This window comes from Electrona antarctica (assembly GCF_951216825.1).
Source record: "Electrona antarctica genome assembly, chromosome: 7".
Taxonomy (NCBI): Eukaryota; Metazoa; Chordata; class Actinopteri; order Myctophiformes; family Myctophidae; genus Electrona; species Electrona antarctica.
In genome coordinates this window covers 7,058,793-7,082,422 of record NC_136812.1, presented here as the reverse complement: position 1 = coordinate 7,082,422, position 23,630 = coordinate 7,058,793, and the positions used below count along the sequence as shown (strand labels likewise).

The 23,630-nt window shown below is 45.4% G+C and overlaps 1 protein-coding gene across 3 annotated transcripts in view; it reads left to right on the top strand.

Annotated features, from left to right (window-relative positions):
• ect2 (epithelial cell transforming 2) overlaps nt 1–23,630 on the top strand; it is a 63,135-nt gene that overhangs the window by 2,064 nt on the left and 37,441 nt on the right. For all 3 annotated transcript variants that reach the window (XM_079506655.1, XM_079506654.1, XM_079506656.1), the window contains exons 2-13: nt 77–244; nt 1,541–1,617; nt 5,350–5,448; nt 6,816–6,995; nt 8,459–8,548; nt 9,191–9,298; nt 10,688–10,761; nt 11,594–11,724; nt 14,915–15,030; nt 18,131–18,193; nt 18,990–19,212; nt 22,593–22,717. In XM_079506655.1, the coding sequence (XP_079362781.1) occupies nt 112–244; nt 1,541–1,617; nt 5,350–5,448; nt 6,816–6,995; nt 8,459–8,548; nt 9,191–9,298; nt 10,688–10,761; nt 11,594–11,724; nt 14,915–15,030; nt 18,131–18,193; nt 18,990–19,212; nt 22,593–22,717 (1,419 nt within the window). In that variant the 5' untranslated portion in view covers nt 77–111. The remainder of the gene's footprint in view (nt 1–76; nt 245–1,540; nt 1,618–5,349; nt 5,449–6,815; nt 6,996–8,458; nt 8,549–9,190; nt 9,299–10,687; nt 10,762–11,593; nt 11,725–14,914; nt 15,031–18,130; nt 18,194–18,989; nt 19,213–22,592; nt 22,718–23,630) is intronic.

The following is a 23,630-nucleotide window of genomic DNA, read 5'->3' as shown; positions in this document are numbered from 1 at the left end:
TGTTGTTGTGATGCTTTCTTACTCCTTTCTCTGCCTTTTTGCTGTGCTCCGTGTCTTTCCCTCTAACTTTTGATAGTTTGGACAGTTTGGTGCCTTCCTTTGGTCCCTGTCATGGCTGACAGCAGCATAGTGACTTTGGGGACAGCTCAGAGTCTGCTGGTGGATTCCTCGGTCTACGACTCAAACTATGCTGAAACCACCAAGGACCAAGTGTTTCTGGGCCTGACATCCGAGGACAATGAAGGTTAGCTTGTTGGCCTCGTTACTTATTTCTCTCACTCTGCCCTAATTTTATCCATTTATTTTTCTTTCATGAAAAACAGTAGAATATGTTTATGTATGCATGAATGAATGAATACACAGTAGCAGTAGTGTGCAAACAAACATTTGTCTTGCCTTGTCATTTGTCTTCCCGCTTGCCTTTCACTTTTTGTTTATGCTTACGCCGAAGCTCCACTGGAGCCATCTGGTGTTCCGTCAGCATTGCAATGAAGGGTGCTCCACTGCCGGCGTTGCGCCCGGTTCCTTTTCTGACACCGTCCGAACGCAACACAGTTGGTGGAGCTTTGGCGTCGTCGCTCTCCTGCAGGCTGTTTCCTGCCCTTACTAGCCTGACACTTGATTGAATTCTTTATTAGACAGACATGCAATCAGCATGAGGTACAGTCACACGTTTGGGCTAAAAGCCCCAAAAAAAGAAGGATAACAAAGTCCACTCAACCTGAACTTTCAGTTTGAATGTTTAAATCTATTAAAAATCAGACCCATCTGAAGTGAGTGGTACTAACTGTACTGTACTGTACTGTACTGTACTGTACTGTACTGTACTGTACTGTACTGTACTGTACTGTACAAGCCCTCCCTTGCCTGTGTCTGTCTGTGTGTTAGGCTGTGCAACAGTGACACTGAACAAACGCTTTTTCAGACAGACCCAGGGACACACATAGCTGTCTATACACCACTCACTAATATATCCCTATTTTGGTCATGTCACCATAGGCGAAAAGCAAAAAATAAATGAATAGTGAAAATAGCCGATCTACAAGCTCACAACATGTAGCAATGTGACATGTAAGCTTGTGGATCCGCTATTTTCACTAGTTTTGAAAGTATGAAATAATACTGGTTAATTTGTTATCTTAAAAAAAGACCTGTGCTTCTCGATTATTCAAGTAATAGAAAAAAGTAATCGATAGAATAATCGCTAAGAAAATCTATAGTTTCAGCCTTACACGTGTTCCCTTTTCAGTCTCTCTCTTGTCTTCTCTGTTTAATTATTAATAAGAAAAGTAGAGTCTGCACTTGACTTAACACACTGGATCATGCTCCCATAGTTAATTTATTGCATTACAAGCAAGGTAATGTTTTGAGCATTTCAATGCAAAGTCACCACGGTGGTAAACCAATCAATTAACTGTGTGAACATGATGGAATATGGATTGTATTTCATCATGTTCTTCTGTCATCTCTTGGATGTTTGTGTCCCTTGTTCTAAACCTTTTCTGTGTTTAATTGTCTCCCCCCGCCCTTGTTCTCTCAGATTTGCTGCCCAGAGTGACCAGGGTGGTGCTAGTGGGAGAAGCAGGCCGAGATGACGCGCTGGTCAAAGCGATGCAGGTACGTAACATTATTCCTCTGGTGGACAAGAAGGTCTGCTGTGGCCCACTGCCTTCTTTTTTTGTGGGGTGGAGTGGAGGTTGTGCCTTTTGTTGATAGTTAACACCATCGGGGCCCAGGACGGAGATCACCGTCAAGTTCAAGTTCATGGTCAAGTGCCACAGACGGAGATTGATAAATAGGACGGAGATTAATGATATCAAAACCGATCGCATCGCTCCACAGCCTAGGAGCGCTATTTGCCCAATCCTCGGTGTTGCACAACAGTGACACGTCATCGAAAATGTTCCCTGCCTGTTTAGCGGACGAAAACGAAAATCTTAAAACGTTCATAACTCGCGATCTAAATCGTCTAATTATGAAAAAATATCCTGTGTTAGACGGCGGTCCAGTCGCTAGTCGCGATAGATTTATTCTTACCTCCCGTTGTTGTCGATCGACTCTAGAGTGGTGTGGCTATTGTTAGCTGCTACACAGACATTCACAACAACTTCCGGTGCGCCGGTAAAAGTGGTCCGGGCGCTATAAACGATGGGCACATTTTATTAATGGATTAAATAGGTCCGGGCCCTCAAGGTGTTAAACGGTAGGTAGACAGGAAACGGGGAGAGAGTTGGGGAGGAAGACACACGGCAAGGTTCGTCGCGATCTGGACTCGAACCCGGGACACACTGTCATGCTGGATTACCAGCCAAGGTGCCTGGACCACTAAGCCGGCCCAGGCCGTAGCCCACTGCCTAGCCAAGGTGCCTGGACCACTAAACCGGCCCAGGCCGTAGCCCACTGCCCAGCCAAGGTGCCTGGACCACTAAACCGGCCCAGGCCGTAGCCCACTGCCTAGCCAAGGTGCCTGGACCACTAAACCGGCCCAGGCCGTAGCCCACTGCCTAGCCAAGGTGCCTGGACCACTAAACCGGCCCAGGCCGTAGCCCACTGCCTAGCCAAGGTGCCTGGACCACTAAACCGGCCCAGGCCGTAGCCCACTGCCTAGCCAAGGTGCCTGGACCACTAAACCGGCCCAGGCCGTAGCCCACTGCCTAGCCAAGGTGCCTGGACCACTAAGCCGGCCCAGGCCGTAGCCCACGGCCTTCTATTAACGTAGCAGGCCTCTGTATGCTGGCCTTGTCGACACTGCTGATCTGAGGAGAAAGAAAACAAAACAAAAACATCCCTTTAGATTTGAGAAATAGGACACTAAGCCACGGCTATGGCCCAGTTAGATCATATAGCGTTTCTTTTGGTTTATATTTTCCTTGTTTTAACACGATCACCTTTGAGTCAGTGTTGCATTGTTGCTTCTCCGTTGCTAGTAATGCGGCATACCACAACATTTTAAAGCTAAGTGATGTATTTCGTCAAAGTATGTGTTAATTAAGCTCTATATTACAAATGGTAATCAGAGTGTTTGTTCAGTAATGAATGTTTCCCTGTCTCTCCAGTTCTTTAATAAAGAAAATAAAATGTATTTTCATTTTTCCACTTATTTTTTTTATTGGATACCAATTTTATCCAACCAGGAGAGAACTCGTACACAATACATTATAAATAATTGGAATTGGAAGTGATGAAACTAATAAATGAGGAGACAAAATTGGAACCAACTGGAGCTGATAAATAAGCTTTGTGCGTGTCTCTCCTGGTTTAATGAAATTTATAACTACCTGAAAATGTATTTTCTCTTTACTAAAGACCTGAAGGAGACCCCTGTTAGTGAACAAACACTATCAATGACCACGATCAGAATACAGTTTTCACTTTCAAAAACACATACGTGAACAATATATATTGTTTTATAGGTTTTATTTTGGATGATTTTAGGGATTGTTCCGATTATTCAAGTATTATGATGCTGTTAAGTGTAATATTAAGATGCTTAATTTCTTTATACTTTAAACATTAGAAGTACTAAATGTGCCAACTATCCAAAGCTTGAAAAAGGTTATTTGAGACGTATCCTTAACTTGATCGGGAAACTGCATTGAGATTGTACTATAGCTCAAAATAGGCACTTCAAGACTTGACTAGAATTTGTGTCCTTTTGGAGGACAATTTATGACCTATGAAACATTTATATGAGCTATTCAACTAAGTGAAAAATGCACATTCTCTTCCTCCCCGACACGCACACACACACCTGCCTGCCTTGTAGAGATAAACCTGGGTGTAATATTTTGCACCCCGTGGAGCCTTGCAACTTTCCAGACTGTAGTTTACTTCAATTGTAGCTACCGTACTTCTTCAAAATGCTGGCTGTGGCTGGTCTGTGAACCTCCACCGGCGTTCGCTACTCCATTACTTTCATATTATCATGGTTATGAATTTCTCCTATGCTGGTTAGAGGAGGCCCTTTTTTTTTGTTAAAGGGGGTGATTTCAAAAGTGAATGCAAAAATGTCAAGAATCAAGACCCAGACCCAACCAGACTTCAGGAGATGTTAAGGATAGTTCTAGCTTTAGAGGATGTCTGATTATACAAACACTTAATGCATGTGTGCAGTGCACTGGAATCAGATGGCCTCATTTTAGGTACAGACAGAGTCTTTGAGAGATAAGGAGAAATAAATACCTTCTGGTTGATATTGGTATCGGTTATATATCGGGTTGGTGTTGGCATCGGAAATTGTAATTGTTGACAAAGCCCAACAAACCAAAACTACGTATTGGTTTTACTACTATGTAGTTTTGGTTGTCTATCCCCTACCACCCCCACTTCTCTGTTGCATCGACTTTGGAAGAAAAGATTTAGAAATGTCGCCAGACTGGCAACAGAACTTGATTTGAGTTCAGTGTTGTGAGAGAGGAGGTGGGGTCTAGTGCAGCCTTTTTCTCCATGAGATGAAATACAGTAATACAGTAGGTTACAGCCTTGTGGCTCTGCGGGAGGGGAGCGTCATCAGACGCTCGGCTCCTATGCGATATGCACATTTTTCTCTTGTGTGTTTTTTGAGTAGAGGCACCAGGTGAAGGTGCCTCAGTCAGAGGTTCATTGTCATACTGAAACGCTGCAAGGACGTCCACATCCTCGGGCCTCCGGTGCTCCTGCGTGCACTTCTGGAGCAGAGAGGCTGCTTTTAAAAAAACAATCTCTTATTGCCAATCTGCAGTGCTGCTGCATGCAAACTGCAAAGACATCCACACAGACGGATCTGGCAGCGGTTCCCCAGGTTGACCAGCCATCGCTTGATACATTTTTGTCCCTCTGGGACATAAAGAGGACCAGCCTCTCTGCTCTGCCTTTCAGGCATTGCGGTGGTGCCGAATTGCCGATCTCTTCTCTCTTCCGTTTATCCCTCCTGAACCCTGTCTGTTCTCTCCTCCACCCCAGCCCACAGATCCCTCCTGAACCCTGTCTGTTCTCTCCTCCACCCCAGCCCACAGATCCCTCCTGAACCCTGTCTGTTCTCTCCTCCGCCCCAGCCCACAGATCCCTCCCTGTTATGTGTTCATTTGTCATGGTTTGTCACTTGCTCTATCCTTCTGTCCTGATCTTTTTAATGCCGTCGATCTATCCCTACCCCTACTCTTTATTCCCACTCAGTCTTACAGTTCCACCCCTCTGGCTTACACTGTTTCAGTCGCTCTCATCCCCGTCTCTTTCTATGCCACCCTCCCCCTGTTCTTCATCCCCGTCAAATACACATCATCCCCTGCTTCACTTTCTTCCTCTGTTACTCCTTCCGTCTCTCTCAGTCCAGTATTTGATGTCTAGCTCCCTGCTGCTTGGTTTTTACAGACCGTCAAAGTGATGGAGGTGCTAAAGATGGAGGTGGTAAAGACAAAGGGCGAGCCGGATGGCGAGCAGACTTTGGTGATAAAAACTTTAGTCAATATGGTACGGTACCTACCTGTCTGTCTGTTTTTCTGTCTGGGCAAATTACTTGATTCCGGATGGGACCACCGCTGGGAAAATGTTGCTAATTTACCCAGAGCGCTCTGTTCTAATCACTCACCCGCTGTGCATGATCACGTCACGGATGGTGTGTGGATTTGTGGGTAAATTACTCAAGTGTGTGATTAAGGTAATGGTGTTGCACTCAAATGTCCATGCTTGTAGCATGCCGTCAGACCTCTTAAGATGGGTCCACGTGAGAGATTTTGAAGCCCGGTCCCGGACAAGTGGTCCTCACGAGAACGGGTTCTGAAAATGTATCAATAATAGTAAGGTCTGAAGGCATCTAACAAGCTTGAATTGTCCTTTTCCTTTTTAACATACAGCCAAATAGATAACAATAAGATGTATGTGATTCTAACTTGTGTGTGTGCAAACTGTCCATACCACACCATCGCTGCCTCTCCTCTTGCATTTCTTTGTGATCTCTAAATGGTTAATGGTCTGCATTTCAATAGCACCTTCATCCAATGCATTTTACAATGTGCGTCAAATTTTCGCACTCTGTAGCCTGGCAGAGCTAATTTTCTAGAAGTACATTTGTTTTCTGACCAAGTTTACAGGTAAGCATGTGTAACTTAATTTCACTGTTGGATTGCTGCCTGGTAGTTCAGATTTAATTTCTGCCCTGTTATTGAAGTAATTGATTCAAGGCTAGCAACTGTGTTACTCTGAATCAGAACAGACTGTTTCAGATGAACACCTTCTTTCAGCACACTGAGCACAGTTCTGATCGTTGCATGAGGCATTGACCAATCTCATCGTGGTGTACTGGTACTGCCTATGTGTGTGTGAGTGAGAGAGAGGAAAAAAGAGTGATTGTACATGTATTATGGGGGAGAGTGAGTTAATGAGTTATTTTCTTTTCCCCTTTTTGTGGAAAGCCTTCTTAACAAAACTAAAAGAATACTCAGACTTTGGCAATGAAGCTTTTTTAACTTACTGTTGCATGAACAGATGGGTCTCAATGTATTCAGTATGTACAGACTCTAATTATCAAACTATACATGACACATAAGGACAAAACCTATGAACCTTCCTTTAACAAGCTGCCAGTGGTAGACTCAAATATAACTTAAAGAAAATGTGTATTTGCCAAAGCACAGGTGTATTCTTTTTGTGACTTGTCTGTGACACCAATACTCCACTGACACCAGTCAAATCTCCTTGCAGTGTGTGGTTGAAATACTGATCGGTATGTGTTTTATTTGTGACCGATGGGCGCGTGTGTGGTGTGCAAGCAGGCAGCTTTGTTTGCACTCTTTATTTTATTTTATCCATTTATCACTAGTTCTGGATTTTGTTTTCAGGAGATCAATGCACAAATGAAGACGGACAGCATCGAGGTTTTTGGACAAACTGACTCTGTTCAGTTCGAGACCGTTTTCGTCCTCACAGACTTCGACTGTCCTGACTACAGCGACCTGTATAAACAGGACAAGCGGATCATTGGACCGCCTGTGCTGCTACAATGTGCCGCCAAGGAAGAGGTGGGTTATTTTTTTGTTTCCTGCATTTTTGTTTTAATTATTTATTTAAAAACATTTTCAAAAAACATTCCCAAAAAAGCAACATCTTTCATGAATTAAAAACAAATTCAAAGATTTCTTTCCCCCAGTAATTTCATGAAGAAATTACAGTAAGAAATTACTGAACAAATCCATAAATTGGGAAACAAATGTTTCATTAGTAGTGAAAATAACCAATCTACAAGCTCACAGCATGGCGCGACTAGCCCATTTGCAGGCAGCTATTCTGTGAACAGTTCGAAGGTTGCTGTTCGCTTTTGCCAAATATACACTAATTCGCCTCAGATGGACAGACAAAACGGGCACAACAAGTATTGCATTAACGGGGTGGGGCATGCATCGAATTCCCACCCCAACTTGCATCGTTCCCATAACTTCCCAACGTGTGTGGCCTTTAGTTTCCGACACTATTATTGGTCTGACAGTCATTAGACCGACAACCTACCTCAAACCCTAATTTAACCATAACCTCAAGCACGGCAGCAGCGCATGTTCGAGCACTAGTCTGACCGTCGTGCCCGCATGTCGGACTAATGCTCCGTCAGAATTACCGTCGGAATCCCGGAGACGGAGCCACGATGCAGAAATACATGACTGTTCAAAGTCACCATGACAGAGAATTCCCAGCCTCTCTTCGTCTCTGTTGTGCTGTCTGTCTGACGGAGGGTTTAGATACGACACTGATGTCCTCAGTGAGCAATAGGCCCTGTGTCCAATGCTGCTATCAACAAGACGTAGAGCACTGTGCACATTTATCAATACCCCACACACACACACACACACACACACACACACACACAGTGTGACTGCAACATAAAGCACCATTACAAAGTATTGTTGTTGATAACGGCAGGGAGAAGCAATGTTAATGCATTTTGCTGTTTGTCATCCATATCGGGCCATTTATCTGCTCTGTTTATTTGCTTTACACCCTCTAGCCTAGCCAGCCAGGCACAATACTGTTAGTTTTAGTGTTGCCACTGTATTATTTGTGCCTGCACGATTCTTGCTCAAATGTGAATCTCCATTTTCTTCCACAATAATTGAGATCACGATTCTCACACTATTTAACTATCGTCTTTAGTCTAGTGGCTGAATAATTACTACTTTCAGAATGTGGCACCTGGAGCCATAACCACTGTGGCTTTAAACAGACAACATCAAAGTGCTGACTTAAATCTCTCTTAAAGTCTCTCTCGTAGCAAAATCATAAGAGTAATCTAAATGAATCGGACAGCCAACTAGTGCTGCACTTATTCTTCACAAAATGAGATTGCATAGGTGTCTGAATCTAGATCGCAATCGATTAATTGTACAGCTGTATACTGTTCTGTGCAGTTGGCTGGCTCACCCAGACTGTTGCCCCCTCCTGTGATTGTTGCTCCCTGTACTGATTCATTGTTGTTTTGTCCCCCCCCCACCAGCCACTACCATTCTCCCCCCGCCCACTGTTCACCACCTGCATGCTCAACCTTTCTCTGTGCCTCACCGGGTTCAGAGACAAGGAGCGCCTGGTGAGTTAACCCTGGACACAACTGTGTGTGTGTGTGTGTGTGTGTGTGTGTGTGTGTGTGTGTGTGTGTGTGTGTGTGTGTGTGTGTGTGTGTGTGTGTGTGTGTGTGTGTGTGTGTGTGTGTGTGTGTGTGTGTGTGTGTGTGTGTGTGTGTGTGTGTGTGTGTGTGTGTGTGTGTGTGTGTGTGTGTGTGTGTGTGTGTGTGTGTGTGTGTGTGTGTGTGTGTGTGTGTGTGTGTGTGTGTGTGTGTGTGTGTGTGAGAGAGATGTAAAGCTAGCAAAATAAAGTAGATTAAAAAACAGTACAGTAGTGCATCCCGTGGATGCTGAGGTCGTTGTTTCAATGCGTCCCTTAACTATAAACTGTGTTTTGGGATGCAAAATGCACCCTATTTTAATCTCTGGAGAGATGCATGCACCATGTTTAACATGGTGGTTCTCTGTCATGTTCTATGACATAGTTGTAATATGTTATAGTCACAACAACTGGGTTCTAAAACCCTGACAGTGTATTATTTTATGTCCTTGATATAAAAACCTTTGAGAACCACTGGGTATAAAGTGTCCTACTAATCAAGTGGCTATTGGGTGCACATCATTTTCTTGTGGTGCTGAGCCTTGTCATTCTTCCTGTGTTCCCGTAGAGGAAGCTGGTAAATGTTGTCCATCACATGGGCGGGAGCATTCGGAGGGAATTCGGCCCCAAGGTCACTCATCTCATCGCCCACTCCACTCACGGCGAGAAATACAAGGTCTGGTGCACACTTTACGGTGTTCCGTTTGTTCAGCGTTCTGCCTTTTCATAATGACACAAAGGGAATTGTACATGCATCACTACGTATGAAACAGGTGTGTTGTAATGTATTCAATAGGTATTTTGCATTTCCTCCTGCAGTCTTTAGTTGTGAGATAAATTGCAAAAGAATATGGATAAATTGGGCCTGTGAGATGCAGCAAGCACTGCACTTCAGCTTCAGCTTCAATCGTGTTGTGCCACTGTCTCTGCACGTTCTAATTCAGTTCCCCCGGTTGGATTGTATAAAGAAATGGGTTAGACGCCAGACGGGCGGTTTCTCGTTCTGCCTCTCAGACACAGATAGAAAGATGGATAAATGATGCATTGATAAATGGATCATTTTCCTGTTCTCACTGATTCTCTTTCGTTTAACGCATTCTGGGCGGGAACCCCTTTTGGTGTTTTAAACATTATGTTATAATTTAGCTAATAGCTATTGAAAAATAGCAGATCTACAAGCTCATAGCGCGCCACCGAGTGGCGCGCTACGAGCTTGTAGGTCTGCTATTTTTGAAAAATCGTTAAAATGTGACATTGAATATATATTTCAGAGCGAACATTTTTAACTAAAATATTGGCTTCTGAGGGTGTCCCTGGAACTACATATTTTGAGATGGGGGTCCGTGGCCCAATAGAGATAATTCTGGGGGTCCTTGACATGAAAAAGGTTGAGCACCACTGAGAATAGAAACATAGGTTTTTCAGAAAAAAATTAGAATTTAGAAGCCTTTTTTTTAATCGACCTCAGTCCAAAATGGGTTAACGCAATTCTCTTGTGCTACAGTAGCTACTGTCTAAGTGTCTTATCTAAACCACACAATGATTTCAGATTTCCTTTTTTTAGTTTGTTCTCTTTCCGACTTCCGCCTCTGCCTCATTAACCGTGAAGGTTTAGCTCCTGCATGATGGGGAATGAAATGCTTTTTTTAGACAGGCAGTCCTAAACTATTTTCCATAACGATTTTGTAAATGAACAGGAATAGCATCGGTTTGAAGTTGACAACAGCCTTCTTTTTCTACATTCCTGTTCCTCCTAAAGTAAAAAACTGTACCTCGTCTGTGATTATGAGTCGCACAGCAGCCACAAGTAATGGAAATAGACTGGCCAGATTGTTGCACTGTGAACTGTGACAGGAATGAGTTTGGTTTATCGCTTGTTAGACTTGTCGCTTGTGTTTGTTTATTTCTTTGCCCTGTTCCAGTCCTCGTCTTATTAACCAGCGACTTGTCCTGTCACCGTTTTCACTGATCTGACCATTATTATTTGGTCTCGTTTACCATCTCTTCCCTTTCCCTCTGTTCCTCTCTACCGTCTCTCCATCCCCGTGTTCCATTTCACGTTCAGCTGGCAGTGGTCATGGGGAGACCTATCCTCACGGAGTCATGGATCTCTAAAGCCTGGGAGAAGAGGCATGATATGTAAGTCCACCTTGTGCATTTTCATTTGTTTAAAATGTCACTACACTTAAGACTACACAAGGAAGCTTAACATTACATAATATGCATAAAGCCACAGAAGAGCTTCTGTGGAAGCATACCGTGTTGTGAGCTTGTAGATCGGCTATTTTCTGTCATTAGTTTAACTATATGGAATCGAGCATTTCCCGCCAGTGTGTCGGGCACCATATATGGTGCCCAGGTCTCGTGACATCATCGTCAGGGATGGAGATGTGGAGACCCTGATGTCATAGTAAATGCGACCTGCTGCTGTCGAAAAACTAGAGTTCTCAACAAGCCTGAAAATGAAGGCCCGACCATACCTGGGCCCTCATCAAACCCTGTACACTCAAGAGAATGTCCCCGCTACCACCCTTATATCTCTGTATACTGTATGGAGCTGAACTGTTCTGACATTCCATATGTTGATCTGACCCCATCAAACCCTGTACACTCAAGACATGCTCTTTATATGGCCAGTACAGAATTCATTCCATGTGCCAGCGCTCGCCCAGCAGTCTGCCGTCAACGAGGTGGATGTATGCACGCGACCTCGCCCTTTTAGGGCTGGTTATTTTAAGATTAAGGGGTATTGGAAGTTGTTAAACTAGCAATAGAATACATGTTCAGAAGCATCTTCCATAAACACAAATGGTGTTAAAGCCTCAAACTGTGACTTCTTTAACCAGTTGGCTCTGTGTAGAACAGCAGGAACATGGGGTTTAGAATGATCATAATACCTAAACATCCATCATTAAACTTTGAGTCATGAGATTTTATTTGGCCTTTATTCCATCCATCCTATCCCCACCAGATCGTTCCACGCAGGGGACCCGGAGTTCCTTACGGAGTTTAAGGTGCCTCCGTTCCAGGACTGCGTTCTGAGCTTCCTGGGTTTCTCAGACGAGGAGAAGGCCAACATGGAGGAGAGGACGCTGAAGCATGGTGAGCACTGAGCACCATAGACAGATAATCGTAGACGCCCTTTCCGGCTCTGGAGCGTATGTATGTGCTCAAGGGAGGGCAAAACATTCCCCAGATTCCTTTGCGAAGCCCCTCGGAAGCATGAGCGTGCGTCACAGAGCGCATGTTCGGGTCTGTAAGTCCCGGAAAAGATGCGCTGTGATTGGCCAGTAATCACTTGAGTGGCAGCGTGACGTAACGTGCCTTCCACACTTCCGGCGTACTTCCTCCTCCAGTGCAAGGACTGTCTAAAGAGGACGAGAGGAAAAGACCGTACATGCCCAAATTTGTGCATGTACAACTTCCTGGTCTCAACTGTGCATGTTTCTTTCCTTCCATGGAGCAACATGGCGTCGCCCGTACAGTCTTTGCGTCTCGTCCTCTTTAGACAGTCCTTGCTCCAGTGTAAATTCTTCCGCCCCTCCTTCGACACACACCGCTCCAACGAACGGCAGTGGCCAATGAGGCATCTATTTTTTTAATATCTATGCTGAGCACTTCCTCCTCACGGACACTCCATGGCTGCCATGGCTACTGGAGGAGAGGACGCTGAAGCATGGTGAGCACTGAGCACTGTTCCTCCTCACGGACACTCCATGGCTGCCATGGCTACTGGAGGAGAGGACGCTGAAGCATGGTGAGCACTGAGCACTGTTCCTCCTCACGGACACTCCATGGCTGCCATGGCTACTGGAGGAGAGGACGCTGAAGCATGGTGAGCACTGAGCACTGTTCCTCCTCACGGACACTCCATGGCTGCCATGGCTACTGGAGGAGAGGACGCTGAAGCATGGTGAGCACTGAGCACTGTTCCTCCTCACGGACACTCCATGGCTGCCATGGCTACTGGAGGAGAGGACGCTGAAGCATGGTGAGCACTGAGCACTGTTCCTCCTCACGGACACTCCATGGCTGCCATGGCTACTGGAGGAGAGGACGCTGAAGCATGGTGAGCACTGAGCACTGTTCCTCCTCACGGACACTCCATGGCTGCCATGGCTACTGGAGGAGAGGACGCTGAAGCATGGTGAGCACTGAGCACTGTTCCTCCTCACGGACACTCCATGGCTGCCATGGCTACTGGAGGAGAGGACGCTGAAGCATGCTGAGCACTGTTCCTCCTCACTGACACTCCATGGCTGCCATGGCTACTGGAGGAGAGGACGCTGAAGCATGCTGAGCACTGTTCCTCCTCACTGACACTCCATGGCTGCCATGGCTACTGGAGGAGAGGACGCTGAAGCATGGTGAGCACTGAGCACTGTTCCTCCTCACGGACACTCCATGGCTGCCATGGCTACTGGAGGAGAGGACGCTGAAGCATGGTGAGCACTGAGCACTGTTCCTCCTCACGGACACTCCATGGCTGCCATGGCTACTGGAGGAGAGGACGCTGAAGCATGGTGAGCACTGAGCACTGTTCCTCCTCACGGACACTCCATGGCTGCCATGGCTACTGGAGGAGAGGACGCTGAAGCATGGTGAGCACTGAGCACTGTTCCTCCTCACGGACACTCCATGGCTGCCATGGCTACTGGAGGAGAGGACGCTGAAGCATAGTGAGCACTGAGCACTGTTCCTCCTCACTGACACTCCATGGCTGCCATGGCTACTGGAGGAGAGGACGCTGAAGCATGGTGAGCACTGTTCCTCCTCACTGACACTCCATGGCTGCCATGGCTACTGGAGGAGAGGACGCTGAAGCATGGTGAGCACTGTTCCTCCTCACTGACACTCCATGGCTGCCATGGCTACTGGAGGAGAGGACGCTGAAGCATGGTGAGCACTGAGCACTGTTCCTCCTCACGGACACTCCATGGCTGCCATGGCTACTGGAGGAGAGGACGCTGAAGCATGGTGAGCACTGAGCACTGTTCCTCCTCACGGACACTCCATGGCTGCCATGGCTACTGGAGGAGAGGACGCTGAAGCATGGTGAGCACTGTTCCTCCTCACTGACACTCCATGGCTGTCCTGCTGCGCTGCTGAGCGTCGGTCACTGTAACATGCTTACTATTCAAGTGCCATGATGATGGCGGTGCAGTGTGCAGTCTGGGACCTATTTGTATGGATCGCAAGTAATATATCACCTTTTTCCCACGTTCCTACATTTAGTTTTTTATTATTTCAAAAGATTTAAAAGAAATGTCTCCCCCCAAAAAATCTAACACTTTTCAAAAGAATTTCAACATAGATAAAAAAAATGAAAATAGCTTGTAGAACAGCTATTTTCGCTAGTTTAGGTCCTGGGGTCTGGGGAGACATCACGTGTCTCTTTTGAGCCTTTGCTAAAAGGTTTTGGAACAAGTGCTATAGTGAATAGGCTAGCCAGTTCTATTTGGAGGGGTGCCATTTATTCAGGGGGGAGATGGCTGTGATGGGAAGTTGTTTTTAAAGGTGTATGTGAGGAGGGTGTTGTTTTATCCTAAACTGTTGCTGATAGCGTGACATTTTCATGTTTGATCTGGAATTCTTCTTCAGCCACACCATGGAAAAAGTTTTATTTGGCTTTTGGCTGGCCAAAAACGTTGGCAACGTTTCAATTTCTCAAAAATCATTTTCACAGCTCGATACAATCAAATCGGGTTAACTGGCTTATGCCCATTATGACCTAAGAAAGACTGAATAAGATTATCACCTATCAGGCTAACTGGATAATTGCTAATGTACTTGTGGTCTATTACAATGTAGCTGTAATATCCAAATCCAAAGGTATTAAAGGTAAAGCCTTTTGTCGCAATCGAATCGAATTCAAAATGTCAGTTTCTTTAACCTTTGTTCATAACCAGGGTCTATAATATAAATTACATTTCTCTCTTTAATCTACTCTCAAAAACATTGAACGTTTTCATTGCGTATCTGTAATATAGGCCTATGTTGTCAATCTTTTATTGACATAATCTTTGCACAAGGCCTTCTCTTTTCAGTGAATGAGTGAATAATCTTTTTTTTTTTATTGTGTGGTTGGGCAGCTTTACATAATTTGTTTTGTTGCAATAAATTGCGGCCGATACCATTTTATTATTCTTCTGCCGAGAAGATGACTTGACCAACTCTGTTTCCCTCTTCTGTCCAGTGTATGCTGTATGACTGAGGGTATTCTTTCAGTGTGGTTTTAACACATCTGTTTGTGTGTGTTGTTCATCCATGCATCTTTGTGTGTGTCTGCAAGGTGGGAGGTACCTCGAGGCTGGTGACGAGAAGTGTACCCACATGGTGGTGGAGGAGTGCTCCGTGAAGGAGCTTCCCTTCATTCCCTCCACGAGACTGTTTGTGGTGAAACAGGAGGTATGCTATGTTAACACCCTTGTCGCCATGACCCGCGGCACCGCGGGTAATGCATTTCCCTTTGATAGCCGAACCCGCGGGTAATCGCTTTATATCAAAATCCACCAGCAGAAGCCAAACACATACCTCTACTGCGCCCAGGTTGCTAGGCAGGTTGCTAAGTCCCTCCAGGCACAAGGCGAAATGCGCGCGCACCCGACCCATTGGAATCCACTTATTATGATTTCTTTCCTGCCTGCTTTCTCTGAAAAATATTCCAAAATCCGACTTTTTGTCAAATCCGTCCGGCGTTTATGAGAATAGTGATTTTTGATCCCATTGTGGCCGACATATTACCGTTTCTAGCGAAAGATGAACATCGCCAGCTGCTAGACTACAATGTGCTTTGGGTTTCGTCTTTGTGAAGCGTGTGACACACACGGAAGTGGGGCTTGATGTTGATGTGAAGCGAGTTACCGTTAGACCACTGGAGGGCGCAGCGCTAAAAGTGTTAATGGCCATGTTTCAGAGAGCTTGGAGAGCCCACACCCTAAACTTTTATTATTTCTTCTGACTATCGTATGAAATAGAATTAAAGCAATATTGCATAATGCAGTGGTGCCCAAACTTTTTCATGTCAAGGACCCCCAAATTGACACTAATTGGCCTGTGGACCCCCATTTGAAAAGACATGCCAGAGAACCCCCATAAGAGAAGATTTTTACGGCTAAGGACCCCCCAGTTTGACGTGAATTGGGCTACGGCCCCCTATTTAATGGCATTTCTATCTCTGATTCCCCAAGTTTATATTGTAAAATCAATGTACAAATGGACCCTGACAGGTCCATTTGGTTCCGTTTGTACACTCAGAGTTACAGACCCTCAAGGGTCCATTTGGTTCCAAACTATAATTTAGCTGGAACTCCCTCAAGGACCCCTGGGGGTCCCTGGACCCCACTTTGGAAACCACTGGCATAATCTATCTTGGACATATTTGGGAGAGTTCCAACAGTTCCATGGGCCGAACTACTGAAAAGAGTTCCAACAGTTCCATGGGCCGAACTACTGAAAAGAGTTCCAACAGTTCCATGGGCCGAACTACTGAACAGTTCCATGGGCCGAACTACTGAAAAGAGAGTTCCAACAGTTCCATGGGCCGAACTACTGAAAAGAGAGTTCCAACAGTTCCATGGGCCGAACTACTGAACAGTTCCATGGGCCGAACTACTGAAAAGAGTTCCAACAGTTCCATGGGCCGAACTACTGAAAAGAGTTCCAACAGTTCCATGGGCCGAACTACTGAACAGTTCCATGGGCCGAACTACTGAAAAGAGAGTTCCAACAGTTCCATGGGCCGAACTACTGAAAAGAGTTCCAACAGTTCCATGGGCCGAACTACTGAACAGTTCCATGGGCCGAACTACTGAAAAGAGAGTTCCAACAGTTCCATGGGCCGAACTACTGAAAAGAGTTCCAACAGTTCCATGGGCCCAACTACTGAACAGTTCCATGGGCCGAACTACTGAAAAGAGAGTTCCAACAGTTCCATGGGCCCAACTACTGAAAAGAGTTCCAACAGTTCCATGGGCCCAACTACTGAAAGGTCTCCAGAGGTAGTGTGTGTGCGGCTGCTGCTGACCGTTTATATTATATAAACGTCTAGTTGACAAAAACAAAGGTTTATTTTCTGCTAGTTGACCCAAAATAAGTGAGGGTCACTTTTTTCTACAAAGCATGTACTAACAGGCTTTTAGATGCAGTTCACTTAATTACGAAATGTCACATGATGTATACTGTATATAAAATTAAAGGTATTTTCAGTGATTTGACTTAATTCAAATATCACTTATTTTTTCTTTTTTTCTGGATAATCCTCCCTACTATAGAGTGTGCTGACCATATAAGGAGTTCCTCCCTGTCCTCAGTGAGCCCCTGGGGTCAAAAAACCCTAGTTTCAGTTTTGGTGACGGGTGGCAAAGCCTTCATCCAATCAGGATGAGAGGGGCCTTCCTCCAATCATGATCGAGCCTTGGTGCACATGCTGTTGGCCTGTTGCACTTCCCCCCACTGTAGAGCGTGCATGTGCACATTTTGTTACCGAGGCGGACCGGGTGGCTTTCCAAATCACCCACATCACTGAATGCTCCTTTAATGTATGCATTAGTACATTCTCAGAGCTAAATTGTAAATGAACACAGAGTTTACTGTGTATTTCATTGAAGGAAGAGCTGCCCTACCAAGCCACAGAGGGACTTTGGACTGTCAACCGTCCAGTCATAGACTTCTAATCTTGTTGATTGCCTTCAATTGCAACATGAAACCTTGTTTCTAACTATTTCTAAACTAACGGTGCAATAGCTGTGGAATCTCTAGCATCTCAGTGTTGTTACTATTTCATTTCATTCAGTGTGTTCTTACTTTCCAGTGATGAATGGGCATAATAATTTGCGTGACATCAAGTTCACTGGACTGTGTACTGTTTGTCCTTTCGGACGGCTATTTTCCTCTTATCACATCCTAAATTCGTTTTAAAAGAGGAGATGATCATTTTCTTGCCTTTTTCCTGTCGTTTATACTGTAGCTGAAGATTAATTAAGGACAAATAACATGTATGCTGTTCAACATGTATGTTCTGGAGGAAAGAAATCCTTTGAAGAACTGCCTGCCCTATTAATATTTCCGATTCAAACTACTTGATGCAATCATCCGGACAGCAGGCCAGATGAAGAAGAGTGCGGTACTAGTGTTACTGTAGCCGGTGGAGACGCTTGACACCCCTAATTATCACTAGAGTACCATCTTGACATTTACCAACATGGACCTGTATCAAAGTAATTGGTTTAGGTCTACACTACAAGGATGTATTATAGACAGATGGAGAGGAGCAGGAAAACATAATGTCTTTCACTTAAGCAGAATGTTAAATAAATCATCTGATCATGATTCCTTTTGCGTTCATTAAAGCCCACTCAATAACTAGTACTAACCGAGCTCTGTACGAAGTACAGTACAGAGTCGAGCCCTGCCTGTGTACTACCTGTACAACCTTGCATGTTTGCATATTGTTTTTTTTCCCCTTCATGATATTACTAAGATGATGTTTTTTCCCTGTCTGGTCTAGTGGTTCTGGGGGACCATTCAGATGGATGCCCGGGCTGATGAGTCCATGTACTTCTATGAGAAGGTTAGTACACAAACTATTCAATCGTGTGTGTGTGTGTGTGTGTGTGTGTGTGTGTGTGTGTGTGTGTGTGTGTGTGTGTGTGTGTGTGTGTGTGTGTGTGTGTGTGTGTGTGTGTGTGTGTGTGTGTGTGTGTGTGTGTGTGTGTGTGTGTGTGTGTGTGTGTGTGTGTGTGTGTGTGTGTGTGTGTGTGTGTGTGTGTGTGTGTGTGTGTGTGTGTGTGTGTGTGTGTGTGTGTGTGTGTGTGTGTGTGTGTGTGTGTGTGTGTGTGTGTGTGTGTGTGTGTGTGTGTGTGTGTGTGTGTGTGTGTGTGTGTGTGTGTGTGTGTGTGTGTGTGTGTGTGTGTGTGTGTGTGTGTGTGTGTGTGTGTGTGTGTGTGTGCGTGCCCGCCCGCCCGCCCGCCCGCCCGCCCTACATGATTGATTGATTCAATCAATCCGACGGTTTGCAAACAATGATCAAGTGAATGGGTTGGGGTCGGTGTCTATCTCTGGGGGTGGAGCCCGCAGAGTGACCGTATGATCACTCTGCGGGCTCCACCTCAGAGACTGCATATGCTGCTTGCATCTGCATGCAGGACTTGATTCGCGGGACATGGTTCTGTTTGTGTGATCTTGATTAATTGGCACGAATTATTGATTTAGTGAGTATTTATTTTCATTTGGACATATAGATCTTATTAGTTGAAGTTTGAATGATCGGTAATCTAGTTGAAGTTTGAATGATAGGTAATCAAGGTTTTTTTTCTCTCTCTCAATGTATCTCACTATCTGTCTGCCGCTTCCTTGTCCTCACTCAGTCTGCCGACAGTCCCACAATGAAGAAGGCCGTGTCCCTCCTCTCCCTCAACACGCCCAACAGCAACCGCAAGCGCCGGCGCCTGCGTGACACGCTGGCTCAGCTCACCAAGGACACCGAGGTGTCCCCCTTCCCTCCGCCCAAGAGGCACTCGGCAGAACGCTCGCTGTCCATGTCCCTGCTGGACATCTCCAACACCCCGGACACATGCAAGGGTCTGGCCGGTAAGGAGGGGGAGGGCTGAGACCGCCCGGGGCTCTGCAACACTGCACACGTCCGACATCCCTGACACATGACAGGAGACCCTTGCAGATAAGATATAAGCGATAGAGGGAGAGTTATAGGCCTTTCTAGGGCTACCTTAGAGGGAAAGTAAGGGGTTGATGGGGAGGGCAGGAGAGAGAGAGATGGACTACTTGACATGTTTAATACATTCAGTGGCCTGATAGATAAGTGGGAATGAGATGGAGAGATTGGGGTGAGTCGGTGAGAGTGTGCAATTGGGGAGAGGTCTGGGGTATTACTCGTAAGCCCTCTACTTGACATGTGTCGACAGTAACACGTTCAATACAATGAGAGAAACTACGTAGGGTCCTGCCCAGTGAGGAGGAACGGTGGGGAAGATGATATGGAGAGGACTCGCTGTCATCTCTTACTTCTGAGAGGTTTCAGGAACACATTAGGTGGTGGAAGATGGGTAAACTTTAATACATTCCATTCAGACCTGAGGTTCTAAAAATATAACGCAATATGACCACGTTTGACCAAATACCTCAATTGATATTGTGACGATGATGGTATTTTTTGACGGTAATATTAGTTTCTTTAACATTTTTTTTTTAAATGGCAAAATTAGCCGATCTACAAGATCACAAAAACACATTGAGCTTATAGATTTGCTCATTTTCAAGTGATTAAACACATGCCATATCACGATATTGATATATTCCTAAACCAATGGTGTGCTGTCCACGAGCCTGCTGCTTTTGATGTCTCCATGCAAGGCTGTGGCAGATTGGACAGGATGGTGAGAGAATTGTCTAGAAACCCAGTCAGATGGAGGCGGGTAGACAGATGTTGTTCAACCCACCTGAGCAACACTGTCCCAGTGGGCTGACTACTTGAGGTCTTCAGCACAGCAAAGACATGCAAGGTTCTGTCTGGGGGACGAAGGCTGTCTTTTATCCTCACCAGTGGTGAGGAAGGAGAGATTGATAAAAGACAGCCTTCTTCTTTTAAGGGAGAGATGTTTTAATAATAAACCAAATAATAAGCGAATAAAGCCAAAGAAACGGACGTGGCAAGAATCAAGAATGTAAGGCATGGTGTGACACACACACAGAGTACTGCTAGTGCTTTTAGTGGCTACTGGCCATCGTGGGTGTGCAGCGTTGCCAGGTCTCTAGACGGCCTTATTAGAGACCTCACACTGGCCAACACTGACAAGCGGACGACTGCATTAGCGGGAGAAGTGTGGCCTAATCAGCCTGCTCTGACAGGCAGCGCTGGGCACACAATCCCACTTCCCACGGATCCTCACTCCTGTAGGTGTGGGTGACTGGCATATAACTGAGTTAACAATGTTTACTTCAGAGGCTGCTTCAATTAAAGCTAACCCTACAATGCAATGCAGCATTCATCAAATATTGTCTGCCAGCTGACCCTAGTGACCACTCCATATATACTGTACATGTAACTGCTATGCGTACTGGTTCCCTGACCCTGACTCTACTACTTGTTCAGTTGGAAGCTTATTCACTGATGCATTAAAGCTCCAGTTGTCAGATCCATCAAAGCTGCCGCTATTTTAACAGTCTTGTCTAGTAGCCATAGTTACTTACACATCAAGTAAGCGGTGAGCGTAAGTTGGAAAACGATGCCAAAGCAATGAGACCAGACAGTGGCCTTGTGGTTAGAGTGTCCGCCCTGAAACTGGGAGGTCAGGGTTCGATCCCCGGCCGGGTCATACCAAAGACTGTAAAAATGGGACCCAATGCCTCCCTGCTTGACACTCGGCATCAAAGGGTTGGATTGGGGGGTCAAATCTACTAATCAAATGATTCCCGAGCGCGGCACGGCTGCAGCTCACCGCTCCTTGGCTGCGGCTCACCGCTCCAAGAGATGGGTCAAATGCGGAGAACAAATTTCACTGCGGTAACGCGTGTGACAAATCACATGACTTCGACTTTGACTTTGAATGCCTGTGAAGTAGATCAGTGGTTTCCAAACTTTTTGGGCAAGTCCTATAATCTCAAGGCACACCTGGACTTACCTGGTCTCATGATGACGCACCAGTGTGTCTCTGCTCACCGTTTGGGAACCACAAGTAGATATTGGTGCCTCAGTTGTAGCCCCCGTCCCTAACATGTATTTTTGAGTGGTGCTAGCCACTCCAACTAACACCAACTACCAACTATGTGTCCCGCATGTCGGACTAATGCTCTGTCGGAATTACGTTCGGATCCCGTCAATCAACCTCACCTTTGATGGTTGGGTGCACACAGGTCTTGGGTTGCATCCACTGGCACTAATGCTATACAGAGTGAGAAACAAATATGAATACTCAGTTTAGGTATAAACGCAACGTTAATCTGATGGCCAATAAGAACAAAGGAAAGGACGGGTCAAATATTGACGGGTAAGATTTCTCCCGATCATTGCAGCTTAAATTAACCCATTTTGGGCGGGAAGTGGGAACCCCTTTTGGTGTTAGCATTATGTTATGCTTTAGCTATTAAAAAATAGCAGATCTACAAGCTCATAGCGTGCCACCGAGTGGCGCGCTACAAGCTTGTAGGTCTGCTATTTTTGAAAAATCGAAGAACGACTGACATAGAAACATAGCTTTTTCAGAAAACTGTCAGGATGTAGAAGACATTTTTAGAATCTGATCTCAGGTCAAAATGGGTTAAATTAAATGTATAATTGATTTAATTTGATCATGTCAATCATTCCGCCTGCCGAGGCACAACACTTCCTAGATGGTTAATTTCTCTCCTCCATATAATACTTAGAGACCACAGAGGGAGGATGCATTCTCTTTAGTCTCCTTTATGGAGCATTGGATAATTAACCACAAAGCATGTCCAAATGCAATTTGGAACCATCTGGGATAGAAATGTGCCATCTTGGAAGCAACGTAGGCGTTCTGTATTTTGCCCTCTGTAAGTGTGGACATAATACATTATAGGCAGTGCAAGACAAATTAGTCTGCCAGACACAGTGGGGAAAGTTAACGCGTGGACATGAGGTCAGTCGTGTAATGTCAGGTTTTCATGAGAAAAGACACACAGGTCTTGGCTTCTTTCCGCCCCCCAAAGACCCCCCCCCCCCCCCACACACACACACACAGTCCATTGCACTTTATTGCACCATCTCACCGGGCACCTCAAAGCCCTGTGAGGAAGATAACTGATTTGACAGGCTGCTCATTAACGCTATACAGCTATAAATGTTTGCGTTCAGTCAGGACAAAGTAAGAACTATCATACACGCGATGCTGTTCTTCCCGTTGTCGTTGTTTTTTTTCTGCACGCTGTTTAATCAATGCAACGTTGTCTCTCTCTGTCCATCTTCCCCTCCCTGTCGTCGTCTGTCCTTCCAGAGAGTTCCAGGCCGTCTAAGAGTTCCACTCCAGCACCGGTCAAGCAATCTGCCAGGTGGCAGGTCTCCAAGGAACTCTATCAGACAGAGAGCAACTACGTCGACATTCTGTCCACCATATTACAGGTGGGCCGTGTGTGTGTGTGTGTGTGTGGGGTTAAGTTTGACATTCTTACCACATGCCTCATAGGTAGGCCAGTTGGTTGCCCATGACAACAGTGTCAGGCTACGCTACTGTCATTAAGTGTGTGTGTTGTGTGTGTGTGTGTGTCCTGTCTTATCATCCGTTCCCAGTGGTGAGGCAGACAGCTGACCAGTGAGGGAGAAAATGGCCTGCCTGACCGTCTCCCTTCTAAAAGTTCTTCCTCCTCCACTTTTCCATGTCTTTCTCTCCTGTAGCTGCAGCCCCGCATGAACATGTCAACATCTTGCGGCTCTGCCTCCTCCTCCTCCTCATGCCTTCTATACTTCATATCTCTCTCTCCTCCAACATTCCTTTCTGTCACTCTGTATCTTTCAGGGTTTTTTTCCTCCTGCTCGCTCTGAGTCGAGGCCCTCTTGAGGATTGCCTTTTCTCACTGCTCTCTCTTCACCGTCTCCACGGCTCTGCCTTTGCAGTCACCCAGACAGTTTATTTAACCACTTGAACCCTAGCGTTCCTATCAAAGGTTGCGCTAGAATTGTAAACTGCCAGCCTGGAATAGAATGATTACAGTTTACCCTACATAAAAAATATCGGCCATGTCCATACATGTAGCCCAACAACAGTTAAGGTGTTATTTTTTTTTCTGGATTTGAAACTTTTAACATAAAGAAGTAACATTAAACATCTTTATCTTGCACAAGTGGATTAATTGGCTACAGTACATTGGCATTTTCATTTCAGTTCACATGGTTTGTGTGTGGGTGCAACAAACAATGCAATGCAATAGAACACATTTTCTTCACAATAAAGTATCAAACGATACTGCAGAAAAATAGGAATGGAATACTTCATGATGTTGATTGGCTCAGCTGGCCCCAGTAAGTCTAAATATAT